The 21,165-nt window shown below is 35.9% G+C and overlaps 1 protein-coding gene across 1 annotated transcript in view; it reads right to left on the bottom strand.

The window, feature by feature from the left end:
* Arhgap15 (Rho GTPase activating protein 15) overlaps positions 1–21,165 on the bottom strand; it is a 366,446-nt gene that overhangs the window by 205,553 nt on the left and 139,728 nt on the right. Inside the window, exon 5 of the mRNA XM_077794408.1 lies at positions 14,282–14,380. Coding sequence (XP_077650534.1) covers positions 14,282–14,380 — 99 coding nt within the window. The remainder of the gene's footprint in view (positions 1–14,281; positions 14,381–21,165) is intronic.

The following is a 21,165-nucleotide window of genomic DNA, read 5'->3' as shown; positions in this document are numbered from 1 at the left end:
TTTTTTGGGCGTCCATAATGGAATATATGAGAATTCATTTAATATATGGAATTTGAAGAATTGTTTTAAAATATTTCTCCTTTATGAAAAGCATTGCTGGTTTGTCCTTGGGATTTAGATGCAACATCTTTTGCACATTTAAAGTTAACTTTTTTAAGTCTGTAAAGACATAGGAAAATATGGTCAAACTCAATTTTACTGATCTGTGATCCTGTTTCAGAGTCCCTGGTTATTATTATTTTTCCTGGTTATTACTATTTGAACATGGCACTCCATTTCAGTTGGCTCCTTAGAAATCTACAGTCTGTCTATAAAGCAACAATCAGTCAGGAAGCACTGATTTCCAGCATTAATACAGTTTCTATCCTTATAAATTTCCTACTTATGTACCATTTTCCATTAGTTTATCTAGGAAGACAAATTGTTTTATTTGTTCCCATCCATAAAAAGCTTGGGGAAAGAAGCCTTTTCAGTGGGAAAAGAATTTGAGTGGAAAACATGGACACACATATATCAGACCAAGGATTAAAAGATGAACATTATACGTGAGGAAACATTATAAGAAGATTTCACTATATTAGTTTTTCCAAGTCAGCGTTCCAAGTCAGTCTTGGATTATATGTGAAAAGTAAGAACTTTTTACAGTAACAGGTGCTGGCAGGAAACCCCCATTAAAGCTTATGGAAGTTATGCCTGTAAAGTCTTGGCATCTGAGAAAATTCTCTCATAAGAATGCATTATGCATCAGACTTTTCTCACTAGAAAAACAATGTGAGTCTGTGACTACTTAACAATATTCCCAGTCACTATGTTGTTAACACTATCCCTCTGTGATGACATCTTTGCTGACCCTGGGTTGTATATGAAGTATACATCAGCCTTCATTTCAACACTGTGAATGTGTACTGTCTTCTGTAGAGACAATAGAGATTTTGGTCTACCATCTGTCTGCCCCAGTCAAAGCATAAATTGAAAGTGATTTTTCCAGTAGGGGGTCAATGGATTTACATTAATCCATCCACATTCCAAAGATTGACTCTTTATAGGAAAGATTAAAGACATTTACACGATTTTTTTGGATTTAGGATTATTGGGTAGTAATTAATGTAAGTTCAGCTAGCACATTTTTATGGAAAGCACTGGAATTATGTCTAGCACATAGTGTGAGCTTAATAAATGTTATCTTTGTTTTCTTTACATAAATTGTCCCATGTGTGTATGTCCACATTTTCAAAGTCTAACTGTATAATTCTTTGAACCTGTAAGAATAGGTTACCTTAAAGTTAATAGGTAAGGCCTCTTTCTCTGCTAGTTTAATTCTCCAGTCTACTAATTCTATACATTAAAATACTCTTTTACTAGCCTTGATGGGACATGTTGGTAATCCTAGCCATTTGGGAGGAAGAGACAAAAAGATCACAAGTTTGAGACCAGCCTGAGAAATTCAGAGAGACGCTATCTCAAAATAAAATTTTAGAAAGGGGTGGGTATGTAACTCAGTATTAGTGTTTACCTAGCATGGTTGAGGTCTTGGGTTTAAACCCCAATACTGAAAAATAAACCTTTTATGAAATTTGCCTGTTGTACATAACTGAAAAAAATTTAAATCCTGACTTTATCTTATAAAATATTTATGAGAAATTTGACTGAAATCCAAGGGTTAATTTGAATTTAAAACACTTATCAAGTTAAGGGCTGAGATGAAAATTTAGATCACAAGTGAATGCTAGAAAAATCACACCAAAAATGATTGAGAACCAGTATATATCCAAATGTATGTATCTGTATCTAGGTTTGTAGTGATACTGTGGATTAAACATTATTAAATATTACCATCTTACATTTTATTACACAAAACTACATTTGTATTTATGATTTTAGGTATGCTTTTCACATATCCTTGAATATATCTTAGTAGAAGTCCTCAGTTAGGATAATAAAACCACCTCTAGAACAGAGAACACACACATACATATGCGTGCACATGCACACCAACATCAACCCAGGCAAGATGCCAAATGCAGTTTCTGTGAGGTAGGTTTGCTTTAGGGCAATAGCAAACTAGCTCACCACCCCACTGCACTGTCCAGTCCTCACCACATGGTTCTTTGCTATATCCTTAACTTCCCCTCCTACAGTGAAGGAACATTTCTTTAGACTGCTTTACTGCCAATGCATTTTTACTTTGTATGATGAAATGAAGTAAGAGACTGCTTTCATTAGAGAGGTACACAGAGCATTAATTAAATTTGCCGATGATACTAAATTGGGAAGAACTGTGGACATCTGTGAAGACAAAAGAACCGTACGAATGGACTTAAAGAGTTTAGAAATACGAGCAGGAAATAATAAAATGAGATTCAGCCTTAAATAATGCAAGCTAATACATTTGGGAAAAGATAATCAGAAACATGGCTATGCAGTGGATGGTGGAAGCCTGGAAAGTGGCAATGGCGAAAGAGACCTAGGGGGTGATAATGGGAAAAATTATACATAAACTTACAGAGAAGTAGGCACTATGACTAGAGGGTTTTATATATATAAAAGCATAATTTGTTTGAACCAGAAAGATGATAGTGCTATTCTTTAGACACTGGTATATCTTAAAAGCATCAAATTTGGCTTTACTTAGTTGAATCCCTAAGGTATATGAAACAATTTAACACTATTTGCTGAGAGACTGTTTTCTCCCTATTAAGGATGAGGAAAGTATATTTTGTCTGAAACCTGTATTGAATATCAGAGTCATTGCTATAATTCTGACCTATCCTATTATAGACTATAGTGTAGACTGTGGTATGTCATATACATACAGATATATATATCATTCCACACTGCTAAAAAGATAACAACAACGGCACCTCTCACTTTTACTTTTAAGGTGATTTCCCTACTTTCTCAATAATATGGCTTCACATTATTTTTAAAAAGGCATTTAATCACTATGTCTTGTAGCAGGTCAACACATCTTCAGTCCACAGGATTTGATTCTCTAAGGATAATAAACACCGAGGGTTGATGAACAGAAGTCCTGTATAATAAACATCTTTTCTTCTATTTAATCACCAGTCATGAGCTGAGCCCCTTCCCATGTGCTAGGTATGGTAAGCACACCACTGTGAGGACAAACACAATTCTTCCATTCAAGGAACACATTCTAGACTGGAAATATAATGACACCAGAAATTACAGTGCTGGAAAATAGGGCTGTGTTAGGGAAAGGAAAGCTGTCACTGGAACACTGTGAAAAGAGACCCTTCTAATGTCCAAGCAAGCATGAAGGTGATGTAAGACATAAATAAGAGAATTTTGCTTGGAGAAGGTCCTTCTGTGCTATATGTAAGAGTATTAATGTGAATTTGGCAAGTGGACTATTGAAGAGAGGGTTTTTAGGGAGAGGAAACAGCACATGGAAAGAATAAAGGCCTTTGAAAAACTTCATGTGCTGGGTATTCCTGGAGCATAGAAAGAATTTATGAGGATATGAAACTGGACAGTAGACAGATATGCTGATCTTTTCAATAGGGATGATCAGTGTGGAACTTTGTTTACCCTGATGAAGAAGAGCCATTGGAGGGTTCGGAGAAGGAATAATACAATCCTATTTGTATTTAGGAAGGATTAGATTATTTTAATTGCATTTAAGGAAAGTATCCAGAGCTGAAATGAGAACATAGGCAATGTCCTCATTAGGAGATCTATCTCAAGAGGAATTATGGAGGCCAAATCAAGGCCAAGAAGATGAAAGAAAGAACCACATTCAGAAGATAGAAGAGATCATGAACTTGGTGAACAATGCAATGTGTGACAAGAAAGAAATGAATGTCCAACATGTTTCTTTTTAGAGCACTGGAAAAGGGGGATGTGATGGAATTGACTGAGGTAAGAAATAGAGGAAGAACATGATAGAAAGTGATAACTTCAGATTGAAAAAGTAAAGTTTGAGGTGACAGAAGAAAAGTCCACAAAAGTTGTTCCTAGACCATAGGTTTGAGTGGCAAAAAACAGCCTGAAGAGTTATTCACATATGGAAATGTTGCAGTTTATCAGTGATGGAGCGACTCATTGAAACTTTAGGTATGATTGTAGCCACCCTGAGAAAATCAGTACATGAAGTATCAGAGCTAAAAATTAAATCCAGAAAAAAAATCATGCTTCATATGTAGTCAAACTCTATGCCAGACACAGGACTCCAATATTAGGCTTTGCAATTTCAAACACATGACCAAATGCCTACCCCCAAGACAAAAGGTCCTGAGCTTATTCCAGTGGTGACAATACTGTCTGTGAGGTGTTCCTCTGCTCTGTTGGGAAACCAAGGAGGTAAGTTATCTCCAATCACCAAAAATGCAGAATATAACAAGAACATCATTTAAAAACAAAGATAATGGTCTAATTTATAGAGTTTTGGATAGCATCAGCAGAGTTAACTTTTCTGTGCAGTAAATCTGGAAAAAGTAAAATCAATGTTCATGTCAGAATTTAGGGTATTGATATCCTGTCTTCATTATCTCCAAATTGATAAGTCTGTATTGATCATATTTTTCTTCCTTCAAATTCTTTGACAGATTCTTTCAATTCAAAAAATTATCATAAAAATAAAAATTTCCTGAACAACACATGGAAAACACAATGAATCAAGAAGGTGAGATAATCACAGAGAAGTCAACTAATAAAAAGCACTATCATTGTATTCCAACTCTGAATTAGAAAAAAAAAAAAAAAACATGGGGCTCAACATTCTGTGTGTGGTTATGGGAACCTAGCCTATCCCTGACCATTCTCAGGCATGTCAATTTTAAGTCATAGTTACCATTCAATTACTTGATTAAAACCAGCAGGCTATTGGTGTTGAAACAATGCCTAATGGGATATGACTTTCTCTGATGAAAATGAGTAGAAAATGGATATTTTAGTAGCTGCTTAAATGGAATATCCAAAAATTGATGAAAATAAAATCTTTAAGGAAACCTAACTTCAATTGTTTAGCATAGCTGCATATTGATGGAAAGAATGGCACCTTATTGAACAATATAATACACTCTTACCACAAGTGGACTTGCTTAAATGTTTAAAAAACAGATTTATAAACCACATTATTCTCTGCCTATCATGCAGTTTTCTTCATTCAACAACTCTTGGCCATCAATCTTTTCATAGTTTCCACCATGTGCAGGTGTAGCAATGGGATGCCACTTTCCAATGGGGATTCAAGCAATGTCGAGTACAATTTATCCATTTATTCACTATTTATTGAGGACCCATCTTTGTTAGGCACACTGTGAGAAGATAGCCTGCATGTAAATGAGTGCATATAGTGTATTAAATGAAGTATTTTACATACTTTTCTTGTGAAGTTATGTCTTCACCCTAAAACTTGGGGATTCTTTTATTCTTTCTTAAAAAGAGTGTTCTTTTATATATTGGATCTATAACCTCAAGAACACTTTCAGCATTATCATCTCAGATATATTTTAGTCTTGCATAGTGAGTTTGTCTTCTTAAAGTGTTTTGCCCTTGATTTTTTTTCTGTTTGATTGTTGTTTGTTTGTTTATTTGTCCTGAACTGAAAATAGAAAGTGGCTTTAAAAGTATAAAATTAGGCAAAAGGATAAAACTAGGAAAGAAAAGATTATTTTTAACCCAAGAAAAACATTTCTGACTCCATAGCCTGTTTTACACTAAGATAACCTCCTAAAGAATTCTGAGGAATCTTTAAGACATGGATCTTTAAAGGAGGTAGGTAAATTATTACAAAATATCCTGTAAGGAAGATACAGCATATTTAATTATACAAACCAATGCAACCACTTCATCTGGAATCTGTACTTTTTTAATTCTATGTGAAGATCACTGATAAATGCTTAAGTTGGACACACTTTCTTTGGAAGTATGAAAACTCCTTGAAAAAGGCCATCTTTTTCAAGAAATATTAAAAGGCAATATTATTTAATAGGAAACCAAAAACGTGTGATATTATTGTTCATTTATAGCTCCCTAAGTTAATGTAATACTTCTTAGTTATAGCTTTTTTAAGCTTCAGGAAAATGCCTACATAAATATAATGCATAGATTATTGTTCCACCAATAAACAAAAAATTGTTTCACAGAACACTGGTGTGGAATTTTTTGTTTTTGTGGTATCAGGGATTGAATTTAGGGTCTTACACATGCACAGCAAGTGCTCTACCACTGAGCTATATCTCCTACCCTGTTATAGAAGTTTTTATAATTTATTTCTTTTTAATCAATTGGTTCACATGCAATAAGAATAACCAATTTTATTGAAAAACTACAAATCAATTTTTGAATCCTAGGGCAATAAATTTCTGAAGATCTCTGACTGCCTTATTGTTCTTTTTTCTTTTTGCTCCTACTTTTTGAAAACCTGAAAGCTTTCCAAACACATGTACTTTTTTTTTTTTCTTCTTTTTTAGTTTTGTAAACATTTGCTTCCAGGCTAAAATATCTTGCCAACTTTCAGCCAAGATTATTTTTATGGTTGAACTATTAACTTCTGAATATAGGGCTTTATAATGGAAAAACGCTCAGACCCAGAACTTCTATCAGTAAATGACACCACCATAGGATATTTGAGAGTATTGCATCTTGATATGTTGGGATTTTGCATTGTTTAAATTCTCTGTCCACAAAGAGAGGCTAATTGCCTAGGGTCTCTTGGCTCTGTTTCCTTCCAACTGACTCCAAGGGAAAAGTATGTTAAGATCCTCATCTTTAGGATCACAGTGGGAGAGGGGTGGGGGTGAAGGTTAGAAATTAGGCTCAGGCTTTATCTGGAAAGAGACACTATTTATTCTTATGCCTTCTGGATTCTAGAGTGTGGGAATATCCGCTAACTGATTTGACCAGAGCCAGTCTGCTGTATTTGTCAGATAGCCTTTCTGGTTATTGAACTGCACATTTACTTCTGTGTTAACTTCTGTTATGTTTAGCTGCCGTCTTTGATAATAAGATTGTCATGTATGGCTAGATGTAGATAAACTCAATGAACTGTCATTAATAAATACAGTGAATTAATTAATAACAGTCTGTACACAAAATTTGTGAACATTTGATGTATGTTGTTCATTGCAAGATTTAACTTACATGCATTTCCTTGAGTAAAAGTAAAATTTCTCTGGAACAGAGAAGCAAGTATCAGGTAACTATGGCAAAGATAGCAATTGTTCCAATAGTCTGTCTTCTCTTCATTACAGACCTCACAAGAATGCCCTTTTATCCACATTTGTTTTCTTAATTGCAAAACTCTGCTTTTTCCCCCTCTCTCCACCTTGTCATCTCTGATTTCTTTTGGTTGTCTTTTCCTGGTTTCTCTTTTATACTCATGCTGGCTGTTTCCTGTTTACTCTTTTTTGATTTTGTCTTCCCCTCTGGCCCTGAATGTGGCTTTCTTACAGACACAGAGGCCCCAGCATGACTACCCCAAAGAGCCAATTCCAACTTGGACCCAGCACAACACCACTGTTGTCAGGAAGGTGGCTGTCTCTGTGGCTGCATTAAAACAAAACAAAACAAAACAAAACGCAAAACACCAGAGCACTAAACTGGTCTTAATTTTAACTCAGAAAGAAAAATTAAGTTAATTCGCAGCAAACTCTCATGGAGCCTCTTTGAGGATCATCTCCATTGTAAATGCATGTCAATGCCTAGCTTTAGGCATTAAAAGAAAGCATTAAAAAAAAAAAAAAAAAAAAAAAACCCATGGGTCACTGCCCTCAGAAACATTTTTGTCCGGTCCTCAAATATTCTCTGGGGAAATAGAAAAAGTGCTTATCTTGTACTCTTGATTTTTTTTTTTTTTTGAGCATGCAATTTTTATCAGTTTGTTTTGTTTTTGTTACTTTTTTTTACTCACTGCTTATAAAACTAGCAAGCAGAAGTCTCTCTGGAACAAGATAGAATCATAAAAGTTTTCAAGAATCTCATCAGAAACTAAACAGTACAAATTGCACATTCTTCATGGAAGTATCAGCCTTTAGTGCGTGCCTGGATCCAACTATAATAGATTATCCCAAAGTGGGAAAGAATGAACAGTATAAAATTAGCAGAACTGGGAGCAGAACTTGTCTAGTGAAGGCAATATGATCTGCACTTTAGGGCCTGGATTCTAAGGCAACGTGAAATAGCAATGTAAATTTTATTTTTGTAAGAAAGTCCTTGGTAGGATCTCTAAAGGGAGGCTGACTCACTGAATTGAATACCAGGGAAACTATATGAAAAACTATAAGCTTCATGAGTCTCAATATAATATACTGTAATCTTCCTATTATTTATATAATAAACACATACACATGCATGCCTAACTTAATATGCAAAGGTAATATGTATGCAATAAATATTCACATATTTATGTACATTCCATGTTATGGAGCTTTATGAATCCGTTTGGGATATTCCTGAGAAGAAACCTCACCACTTTTTCTTGCAATATTAACAGACATGTCTAAATAAATATTCACAAGAGTTAAATAGATTTCATTTACAATATCATGGGCTTGTTACTGTAACATGCTTTCAAGCTTCACATTAAAAGCAGAGGAATTACAAAAAAAGAAACAGTTAAGGTATAATAATAATTTTAGCCATTCTTTTTCCAAGTTGCTATAATCTACCCAAAGATAACTAATTGTTCAAAGTAAACATTCCACTCAGACCACAAAAGGAATCCATTACACAAACATATAATTCACAGTCATTTTTAGTGGGTTGTAAACAGTTTGGAATGAGTATAAAATGGGACAAAAATCAAAGTGAGCATTTTGAAATGAAAAAGTGTTTGCTACAAAAGGTCAGTCCCTTTGCTTGGCAAACTATGTAGAAAAGCCTGGGAAAATGCTGATCACACAAGCAATGAGGGAATTTTAAAGCCAACAGCCTCCTTGTTTCTTTAAACAGACATCGGAACCTATAACTGGATCCTGTCAAACAAACGACAGCAAAAAAATAGAACAGCTGCTATGAAGTCAAGTTGAGAGATAAAGTTTTCGAGGCTAAGGACCTTCTCAGAAGTGGACGAAAGGTCTTTCTTAAATCTTTAAGCAAGGTTATGGATCCCAGGGTGGCTTTTAGGCACCAAGTCAAATATGTAACTTTGTGTATCATTCCTGTCATAGCATTTTTGTGTTTCAGAATTGAGACAGAAAAGACAAACTTCTTGTTGATTAGCATCTGCTGAGGCACTCTGCAAAGTAGCTTGTACCTGGAATCATCAAATTTGGAAGACATGGCATCATTTTATTTTTTTAAATTGTGGTAGAAAGCAGAAAACATAAAATTCACTATCTCAACTATTTATATGCACATAGTTCCATAGTGTTAAGTATATTTACATTTCTGTGCAACAGATTTCTGGGTATAATTTTAATATGCTAAGTAGCTTGTGGGTATATTAACCAGAACTGGGAATCTTGAAGGAAGAAGGAGTTGTTAGATCATATTCCAAATGATGTCAATCCTTATTACATTAGCGTAAAAAATATAGTTCTATTCCCTTACAAACAAAAATGTATTGCATGTACAAAAACATGTTTAGCATAGCTTTATACTCCTTCACCAGTTAAGCCCATAACTCTAGAAAGAAGTCTTTAGTAGGCACATGTTTATATTGTTGGGTAGAATGGACAGGTTTGCCACTTAATACATGTCCTTTTTGGTATATCCTACTAAGTTTCTCCTTATATTGCATTGCCACAATATGTAAAACAAACAAACAAGCAAATAAAAAAAACCCAAAAAACTGGCTAATAAGGCAAAATTAAATATGTGTTTATTATTATTTGGGGCCTGCTGAATCATTTTAAGGCACACCAGTTTCCCCTGTCTTTTATTATCACAGTGGTTATTCTGTCTCATAGTGTCTGATCTTTTCTCTCACAACTCTTGACACAGTTTGTGCCAAGATACACTCATAGTCATGTGGGCATCTGTTTAATGTCTAGCTCCCCAATATTCTGAGCTGATAGCATGAAGAATGACCCAGAAGGTCCTTAACAACTACTTGTTGCCTGGGAGCAGCACACAAAGTGTCTGCTTCTTCATTCAATCAATTTCCATTGAGTGCTGACACTGTGTCACATGGCTGTGAAAGCTTATTTCCAAATCCTGGACCTTCATGAAGGGCAGTCAGTCAGTTACACCTTTTCATAAAAAGAATTATGACTTGAGGTCTTACTGCTTATGACTCTAGGATAGCTACACTATACTTTGGTTCAGGTCTCCAAGGCTCTTTTCTCTAATAGATACAGGTGACCCTATTTTAAGTATCAGTTTCTGTGTATATGTGCCATCATCATAAACTTCATGAAACATTCTATGAAGTAGTGAATAGTGGGCTTCTCACTGCTTATATCTACCTACCAGTGTGTGTCAGTGTCTTTCTCTATGAGGTTGATACCCCACAACTTAAAAAATGTTTCAGGGGTTGGGGATGTGGCTCAAGCGGTAGCGCGCTTGCCTGGCATGTGTGCAGCCTGGGTTCAATCCTCAGCACCACATACAAAACAAAGATGTTGTGTCCACCAAAAACTAAAAAAATAAATATTAAAAAATTCTCTCTCTCTCTCTCTCTCTCTCTCTCTCTCTCTCTCTCTCTCTCTCCTCCCTCCCTCCCTCCCTCCTCTAAAAAAAAAAATGTTTCAGACAATCTCATTTTACCAACAACGTGAATTGAGCATTGGAGGAAATTGCTTGAAAAGAAGAAACAAAAATGGAATTTTTCATTGGCTGATTCTGATACCTTATATACATGACCTGCTACTGTCAGGGAAAGGCGGGGAAATGACCCCTGGAGAGCAGTAAAGACTAGCATGCCCTTGTACTTTGTCCTCCACTTCTCCTAGTGTTCTCAAGTCTAAGCAGACTGTCAAAAACATCTAAATAATTTCTGTAACAGTTGGTGAAGAAGAGAGTGCTCCAATGGTATAGAGGAAAAGAGGGAATCAATGAGATAAGAAAATACACTAAATAAGTTATTTGCCATATGAGTTTACATTCAGCTCACAAAGATATTCTTCCAGGTATGACAAGAGATGCAAAATTAAACCACCTTGCTGTAGAATAGTGAATGCATCTTGTGGCAATTACTAGATTGAAATTCTCTGGGGAGACTACAAAAACATGAGCAGTTTGGGTTGGGTGTGGTGGTGTATGCCTTGTAATCCCATCAGCTCCAGAGACTGAAGCAGGAGGATAACAAGTTCAAAGCCAGCCTCAGCAACTTATCCAGGCCCTAAGCAACTTAGGAAGACCCTGTCTCAAAAAATAGAAAGGGGTCTAGGATTGTGGCTCAGTGGTAGAGCACTTACCTCACATATGAGGCACTGGGTTCTATCTTCAGCACCACATAAAAATAAACAAATAAAATAAATTGTGTCCATACACAACTAAAAATATATAATGAAAAGGGCTGGGAATGTGGCTTAGTGGTTAAGTGTTCCTAGGTTCAATTCCTGGTACAAAACCAAAAAATAAACACAAACAATTTGGTGTTGTCAAATACAAGCAATAATATAAATAAATACCTCAATGAATGAATGAATGAATGAACAGCAAGATCTACCTTTTTCATAATGTTTTGTTTTAAATATTTAAAAATACATTTAAAAGTACAACTACAGCTTATAGATGATTTTTCTTTGGAACCTAGAGTTGCTTTACTATTGATCTATACCCCTAGTCATTTTTATTTTTTATTTTTTTGTTTGACACAGGGTCTTGCTAAGTTGCTGTGGTTGACCTGGAACTTGTGATCCTCCTGCCTTGGAGTCCCTTGTTGCTGGGATTACAAGCATGCACCACAACACCTGACTAGATGGTCTCTTTAAGGAAGAGAAAATAATCTCAACAAAAAAATAAAGAGGAAGGAAATAATTATTTTTTCTAACAGCCAATGTGAGCACTGAGGCCCTTTTGCTCAGACTGAGAGTAAACACACAGTGTTCATTAATTGTGCATTTTCCAAAACTGTTCCATAGTATTTCCCTTGACTCCACAGTTGAATACGTTAGTTGGAAGAAGGTCTGACTACCAAAAGGGTGACTGCAGGTATGCTGAGTTCCTATAGTGCTGAGAGATTTGGTACCTTCATAAGCTACTTCCTAATACCAACCCCAGCATATAATGTCTTCAGAAGCTTGAATAAACATTGGACTTAGATTCACATAAATTATTTCTGTCCTGAAGTTCTGTATGCCAGAATTTAGTAAAAAAAAAAAAAAAACTTTGTGTAAATAAAATTGGTGTATAAATGCAAGAATATTCACCCAAGTAAATGATCATAGAAAAATATAATCAAAAGTACACACTTGTAAATCTTGCAATGATGTGAGCTGTTTATCTTGTGCTTCTGAGTTGTTATCGAACATTTCCATAGAGTTTCTTTAAGCTGACACTGCCAATGTACTTTGGTTTTTCAGTTGCTTTGTGTAATTGTAAAGTCTTCAAGTTTCATTAAAATGCTCAGGAATTATTTTAATAATCATATGTGTGATTAGTGCCTGTTTAGTGCTTGATCTACAAATTCATTTCAAAAGTAAACACTGGAACAATAAAATGGAATGCCAGATATGACTGCTCCTGTCAGCAGAAACATTGTCTTACTTTATTAAAAATCACCAACAAAATGTCATATACAAAAGATACAGCTTCTATTTATAGACATTTTCTACTGTACAATATTATAGTATCTGAACACTGCAAGGCTCTAGCAGAGTTTTCATTTTGCCTAGGGTAAATTCATAAATCGAGAGCTATTTTTCATACATGCATACATCTTATTACAGCTTCCCCCAACGTCCTATTTGGATTTGGGGTCTAATATAACAGTGCTCACACCGCCGGTACTGAGTATTTATAAGTGAATGAAGATTTCCTGGGAATGATGATAATTTAGCTATTGGAAATAATAACATTATAATATTCGCAGTGATACGTTTTGGCTTTAAGTACTTATTAAATAATATTTATTCCTAAAATATGTACTTATAAAATTAAATGAAATTGCAATATGCAATAAAAACATATTTCTTTCTAAATTCCAATTGACTTCATTTTTCACAGACACCTCTCCTTATGTTTATTCTGCAGTTACTTTTTTCTACTCTCTCTGTACCTTCAGCTCTTTTCTCTTATGTGTTGATACACTTTCCCACTGACTTTATCCACATTCTCTACCCACTCTTCCCCCTCTTGTTATTCTCTCATTCCCTACTGATATGGGAATAATAGGATCCCAAGGCTGTCCTTACAGTATAATTAAAGTGTGAATTTCCAGGAGTTAGAAATTGCAGACCATTTTTATTATGCTTCTATAATAAAGCCAGGTAACATTGAGAGAATTAAAATGGCTTTTTCCTAGCAGATTACGTGGTAAAGATTTTTTCCCTTTGGTTCTATTGTTTTAAGAAAGTAGAAGCCGGAAATGAGAATAGTTTCACCAATTCTTTTTTCTGAAAACACCTCTATCTTTTACATGAAATATATCCCCCTAGATCCTGGGAATATGTTATAAACTTGTAACAGATGGTGATGAAGCTTCACATTTTTATACAATACATTTTTTAAGATTCTGCATCTACTCAGTGTATCTTCCAGGAAAAATGACCTTGAATGAATGAAGTCATAGTTTGAAGGAAAAACACTCCACAGATAGACCAGCATAGAAATGATGAGTCAATTGGGCTTTGTTTTGTTCTCTTCAGTTAGATGAAATAATTTCAGATGAAAAACAGAATGTTGAAAAAAAGGAAGGAAGGTCATCTTAACACTGGAGGTGCATTTGTTAATTTTTCCAGGAAAACCAGTTAGCTGTATTCTGTACTGAATAGAAACATGTGGAAGATGGGGTATCTCTGTCTGCAAGTAGAAATGCTATTTGCTTCACTTGGGTAATGTTGGGGGCTTACCAAAAATTGTTCTGGCACAACGTCTACCAGCATGAATGTTAGGAGGGTTCTAACACTGTGAGTGCTGATATTTTATGAATGTTTTATCACTGGCTTGGAAACAAGAACTTTGCAATTGAATCAACAGTATGTCAGACAGACAAAATATTAAAAAAAAAGAACATTAGTGAGAATTACTAATGTCCCTATTGTAAAAACAAACTGGAGTTAATAAGAAACTTGATCCTCTTAACCGATTAACGAAAGTCAAGTTTTAATTGCATGGCTTCCCAGACAAATCAGGTGGCACCGTTAACTTGAGCATTGGTTGTTCAGAGGGTGCAGCAATGAGGGGAACTGCTGCATATTCAGTTACCCACCTCTTTTTTCGACAGCTTCAATGCATTGCTTTACAAACCATGGAACTGTGGAATTTTCACGTTCACACACTGTGTGCAGATGAGAGCCAAAAATTTGATCTGCAAAGGAAACAAAGATGAGCTTCATTAAAATCCAAGCTTGCGTTGTTCTTTAATTTGATTCTGTTTCCATATCTAGTGCATGCTGAAATCTTCATCTTGCATAGGAATTGATTTTTTGCTTTAATTTCAAAGTGTCTATGGCAGACACACAAAGACTATAACTCCCTTCTTTATGGAAAAGGACCCTGGCCCCAGAGTAAGAAAGCTAACACTGGTATTGATTAGGCAGGATGACTGAGTAAGTTATAGTCTCTCTGGGCCTTAACTTTATTGTCTATAAAATAAGGGCAAAGAATTAAGGTAACTTGCACAAAATAATTTGACTTTCGTATCCTGCATGTTTTAGAAGAAGTTTATCAGTAGTCATCAAGATTATGATTTTATCAGTATATTTAGGACATTCATTCTGCAGATCAATGGTATTTGAAGAGGCGTGTTGCAGAAGAGGAACTTTGAAGGGAATTGCTTCACATTTCTGTGCTCTGAATGCCCTTCCTCCTCTCTAAGTATCACCTTTCCTTTGGGGTTCAGCTCAGATCACCCTTTCTCCACAAACTCCTTCCCTCCTATCTTAGATCTTCATGTTCTATGCCATAGGTTCTTTGGAATACCAATTACTCAGGATGTTCATGGGGGATGCTAGAGAAGGGCTTGTGAACCAAGTGGTTTAGCAATATTAGATTGCACAAAGTTAAACAGGTATCATTAAATTGTTGTTATTTTCTAGAAGTAGTGAAAAGTCAATGCACATGGTGAGTTTGTATGGTTGGGGATGCATTATTTCTCAAATGAGTAAATCCTTTTATTTCAGACAGATCCTTTTTGGACAAATGTTTCTGAGCACACATACTACAAGTTCCCAGGCAGCTTAGTCGTCTCATTTGTTACATGACCTATGCTACCTTACATTATATACTTGAATTTATAGGATTTACTCTCTTAAACCTTACTTTGAGCACTTCAATAATCTATGTCTTCTTATAGTTACCAGAATTAAGCACTGATTTTTTGCATAGCATGCACTCCTGAACTTTTTTTAAAAAAACATTGTTAAAATATGTATAACATAAAACTTACCATTAAACCGTTTTGAAATATACAGTGCAGTGGCTTTAAATACATTCATAATATTTGCGGTCACCATCATCATCCACTTCAAGACCCATTTCAAGAGCATTGATAATTATTACTGATAATGAAAGTAATATGTGGTGAGTCCAAGGGCTTCCCATTTTGATCAGAATGAAATCAAAATCTCTCTTGTGACTTACTGTGCTGTGCATGATCTGACCTCCACTAATTAGTTGATTTCATTTCTGTCCTTTTCCCTCTCACTAAACTTGCCTGCAGCCCCACTGTCCACAATACTGTTTCTCATCACTGCCAAAGCGCACTTCAGCCTCAGGGACTTTGCACTCATTATTTCCTCGGCATGGAACTCCATTGCTGCAGGTCTTTGATCAAACTGTAGCTTCTTATTGTAGCCTTTCCTAACCACCTTTTCTTAAAAATGGCACCACTCAGTACCATTTTCTGTGCCATGTTCCCTACCCTACTTTTCTTAGAATATTTATCTCCACCTGACATACCAGACTCTCATGCTTTCTGCTCAAATTTTTCCCTTAAAATGCAAAACACAGGAGAGTAAGAAACATACCTATCCATTATTACTAGATCTCTGGTACCTAGACAATATTTGGCACATACTGGAAGTTAAATAAACATTTGTTGAATGACTGAAGACACTGTCTTAATCAGTGGAGAAATTCAATAAAATAGAAATATGTAAAATGGGGAGAGAGCATGTAATGAGGTCTAGCAGAATGCCAGGTGATACTTTATTATAAAGGCGCGCGTGTGTGTGTGTGTGTGTGTGTGTGTGTGTGTGTGTGTGAGAGAGAGAGAGAGAGAGAGAGAGAGAGAGAGACAGAGAGACAGAGAGACAGAGAGAGAGAGAGATGAGTGTAGTGAAACTTCAAGGAAGTCATGATTTTCACCCATTTTCTAGGAAAAGGTAATACAATGAACTGTTAACAACTTTGTCCAGAAAGAAGTAATTAAGGATAATGCAATACTGATAATATATTCCACAGTGGAAATGAGCATTTTTTATCCAATAGACAGAAATAGAAGATATGCCCCCAAAACCTGAACATGGTATAGAGAAATGGGAAATAATCATGGGTATTTGTTTCAAATACTTGATTGTGTTTGAAGACTTGTTCAAACCCGTGAACTACCTTAAAAAGAATAACATAAAATATTATCAACGAAAAAATAAACCAGAACTTCAGATCAAATGTTTTAATTTGGCTATAGTCAAGAAGAATTGCTACAAAGTACAAAACTTGTTAATAGACTCCATAATTCAGATCAATTTCACAAATATTTATTGAATATTTTCTGTTTTCACAGCAATGCAATAGTATTAGGTTGTAAAAATGTATCAGGATGTTTCTTAATATAGGGGCTAATAGAAACAGTCAAAGAACATACAAAACAGAATATGGCAGGTGTCATAAAGACATTGCTGAATGCTAAGAAAGCTGTCCTGTAGTGTAAGTGTAAGGTAGTTTCATGGCGTTTAGTACAAATGTGCTGTGTGTGTGTGTGTGTGTGTGAGAGAGAGAGAGAGAGAGAGAGAGAGAGAGAGAGAGAGAGAGAGAGAAAGAGAGAGGGAGGTGAGGGGAGATAATGTTGAGACAGTGATCATTGAAGAAAAATGGATTCTCTCTGTTTCTCTCTCTCTGTCTGTCTGTCTTTTCTCCACTGTTAACACCATTTATCAATAATGTGATGCTTTGGGCTATGGTGGGAATATTATCACCATGAGACAACAAGCTTGAGAACAGGAACTAACTCATTAAAAGAAAAAAAAGTAACAAAAAAGTTGACATAAACCAACCCTAAAACATTTTCTCCAGATTTCATGTTATGTGAGATATTTTCAACTGGGTATTCCTATCATTTGCATGGTATGGCATTAGGAAGTTGTTATTTTTTAGTAAAGTATACATTATAATCATATTTCTGCTTGCAGAGGTTTACTTGGTAGCACTTTGTAAAGAAAATGGAGGGTCACTGAGAGTAGGGAAGACCAGACACAGGAGATAAACTAAGAGGCTATTGTGTTTGCCTAGGGACAATGTAGTTAACAGAGTCACCATAGTCATCATAGAGATATGATAAGTGTAATTATTGGTAACAATTATTCTTGTCCTTTCTGAATTAGATTTGTACATTCATTTCCTTTGTCATATGACCATGTGTCATCACCTGTGAGATGCACTACTGATAATATAATCCATAGTAGAAATGAGCATTTTTTCATCCAATAGACAGAAATAGAAGATATGTCCCCAAAACATGAACATGGTATAGAGAAATGGGAAATAATCATGGGTATTTGTTTCAAATACTTGATTGAGTTTGAGGACTTGTGAGAGTGGGCAGCACTTATCTCCCCCATTTGATTGATCTTGGGCTTAACTCTGTGACTTGCTTGGGGCAATGTCCGAATGTGTCAGTTCCAGCCTGAGGCATTAGAAATCAGCACAGATTTCTATTCACACTCTTGCTTCTCTGCCATTGCCAAAAGAAGACCTGCTCTGGACAGCACCTACCCTTTCAGCCTGGGCTCCAGAATAAATACATATGGACAGACTGAAGCAAATCCTTGGTGAAAGGATTAGTATAGTCAGACCTGCAGCTTAAAGTAGAGCTGCACAATCAAGTCTGGTGCAGGTTACCTAAACTGCAGACATACAAACAATAAATACATCTTGTATATGCTACTGAGATTTTGCATTTGTTATGCAGCAATAGCTTACTGACACACATGGCAACTGGATTTTAGGCTTTTGGTCACATCGGATTTTAAGCTATGCATGACAATGAAAACAAAAAGGAATGGCAGGACATGGAAACTGACACTATAGAGCAAATGAAATCAAGAGAAATGTCTAAATTTGCTAAGTAGGAGTCCCAAAGGAAATGTTTTACACTTTAAAATTTAAATTCTATGACTTCAGAAGTATTGTGACACTTCTTGTTCTTCATTATGTCCAGATCAAGTCAATTGTGAATAATTCAATTGAGAGAATATGTAGTGAGCACCTACCATATGCCAGGCATTGTAAAGAATGCAAAGATTAATTAATTTAGTAACTATTACATGTCAAGTTTAAATTAGATAATGCATTATAGCCTGAAAATGTATGTGGCATATGATCTCCTACAGCTTGTGGGGTAAAATAACTCTCCCAATGGTTATAATAGAATTTGATCTGGGTTCTTACAGCAAAGAATAGAGAGGATTTATTGTACACTTATATTAAACCAAATATGGTATAAAGTAATTTATATAGGTGCTCCTCAACTTATGATAGATTTACATCCTGATAAACTCATTGCAAGTTGAAAATATCATACATCAAAATGCATTTAGAATACCTAAATATATTGAATATATGTACCAAGCACCATAGCTTTGCAACACCATGGACTACAAAATGCCAGGTGTTAACCCTCATGATCCAGTGCTAACTAGGAGGTGCAGCCCATTGTGCCATCCTGTGTGGGGAAGCAATTATTCTACTTTCAGGCCCAGGAAAAGATAAAAATCTGACATATAGTTTTTACTGAATGCACCTTGCTTTCACACCATTGTAAAGTCAAAAAATGGAAGTTGAAGCATCGTAAGTTGGGTACAATCTCTGTATTCTAGCACATGTAATTTTCATGTTCAACCCCAATTCTCTATTGGTGTCACCATTTTCATTCTGCAGAAGTGGAAACTGAGACAGAGATATCAGATCATTTGTGCAAGACATAGAGCATTAGGCTGTTGGGGTGAGAGGAAAGAAGATGAGGATCCGCACAATACAATTACTCTGGAATGGAGAGAACAGGTGATTCCATTGGTTTTAGTAAGTGGATGGAGGAGGTAAGAGAAGTCGCTAGGCAAAGTTGACTCCCAAGTTCCTTATTTGAGGAAAACTGACATGCAGTCACCAGAGAGTATGGAGAATGGAAAATGAAATTTAGAAGTTAAGATAAGCATTCAGATGCAATAGAATGATGAAGGGATATAAATGTAAATAACACTCCTTGGATTTTTGGCAACTATTGGAATATGGGTGACCATAAGGAAAATGGTTTTGGAGAATGAAACTGAAAAGCAGATGATTATGGTCAATTGTTGAAAACAGGCGGGAACTAGAAAGAGCAAATATACTATTTTAAAGTTTTTCATGTTGAAAAGAAGAGAGAATGGAGTTGGAAGGAGACAGAGGACTTAGGGAAGGGTTTTGACATGGGGTGGGGAGGAGAGAATTTAAATGCTGGAAATTCTTGACTGCTGAGTAGGAGGACAAGGTGCACTACTGGCTTATTGTGGTGGTTATAATGTCAGAGGTGGGGGAGGTGTATTACTGCCACTTACTGGGCAGTTCATGCAAGTGCATCCAGTCCCTTAAAGAAAAATTATCCCTCCCCAGTTGACCATAGTGCTCTGTTGAGAAAACAGCCTAAATATATTGAATTTCATTACATAGAGAGGGAGATGTTTGCTCTCAACAAACAGCAAAACCAAAACTTGTATTCTGACTTATATTCTACCTTGAACCTTGATGTACTAAGTGAAGAAGGTGTGGCTCTAGAGTATAAGAATTTAGTCCCTCACATGAACATGATTAAATCAAATTTATCATGTGGCTGAAGTTAGATCAATGTGATTCTCCTTCCAAGAAATCTGAACAGAGAGACTGAGGTTGTTCTCCTGTGAATTCGAACTCTAAGACTGCCTAGATTCAGACATTGGGGACTGGTATTGCCATTTGGGGATATGGTTATGTGCAATGAATGAGTGGATGCAGGAACTGATTTGCAGAGAGAAAATGGAATAGATATGCCTCAGCTTTTGACTTCCCAATGCCCAACTCCTGACACTCTGTATTCTTGCCATAGCACTTGACATTTCCATGTCATGTACTGTGAGGTTCCCCTCCCATCCACTTCAATTGAACTCTTTTGAGTGAATTTGTTCTTATATCCAAATAAACTTGGAGTAGAACATGGATATAGCATTGGTTGAATGGTATGTGTGTGTGTGTGTGTGTGTGTGTGTTTGTGTGTGTGTGTGTGTGTGTGAGAGAGAGAGAGAGAGAGAGAGAGAGAGAGAGAGAGAGGAGAGAGAGAAAGAGTAAAATTAAAACAGAAAGGTTCTAGATTGACTGACAAAATAGTCCAATGGTATTCCCTATTTCACATAACATTGGCTTGGAAAGATATGGTGGATATGGATTGGTTTAGCTGGCTTCAAATCTATTCTCCCATCCTCTTTTGAAAGAACACCCTGTTTACTTTGGGAATTATACCTTTCACATTTTGCTGCCACTTATTTAGGGCTGTGATGATCCCACACCACAGCTGCATTTCACCTCCTTGGAGGTAGTAATTTTGTGAACACATAGGCTAAGTGGATCCTGTCAAGAAAATCCTGAGACTCTTCTAGGCGCTGCCGGGAAAGAGGAGCCTTGCTTCAAGAGGACTCATGAAACTATGAAGGACTATAAATTTCTAGAAACCATGTTACTATCTCCAGAAAGAAATAGAGAAGAATGAAGCCAACAGAATAGAACCAAGCTGAGTGATGAGAGAACGGCTTCATAGCATTTTGTGTTCCTAGCTTCAGTCATGCCCAAAGCTATCCTTTCCCTTGGACTTTTCAATTAAGTAATCAAATTACTTCCACTTGTACTTTTGCAGTTTGTACAAGTTTC

This window comes from Urocitellus parryii, chromosome 1 (genome assembly GCF_045843805.1).
Source record: "Urocitellus parryii isolate mUroPar1 chromosome 1, mUroPar1.hap1, whole genome shotgun sequence".
NCBI classification, from domain to species: domain Eukaryota; kingdom Metazoa; phylum Chordata; class Mammalia; order Rodentia; family Sciuridae; genus Urocitellus; species Urocitellus parryii.
Note: the sequence above shows the minus strand (reverse complement) of the source record. Positions and strands in the feature narration are given on the sequence as shown.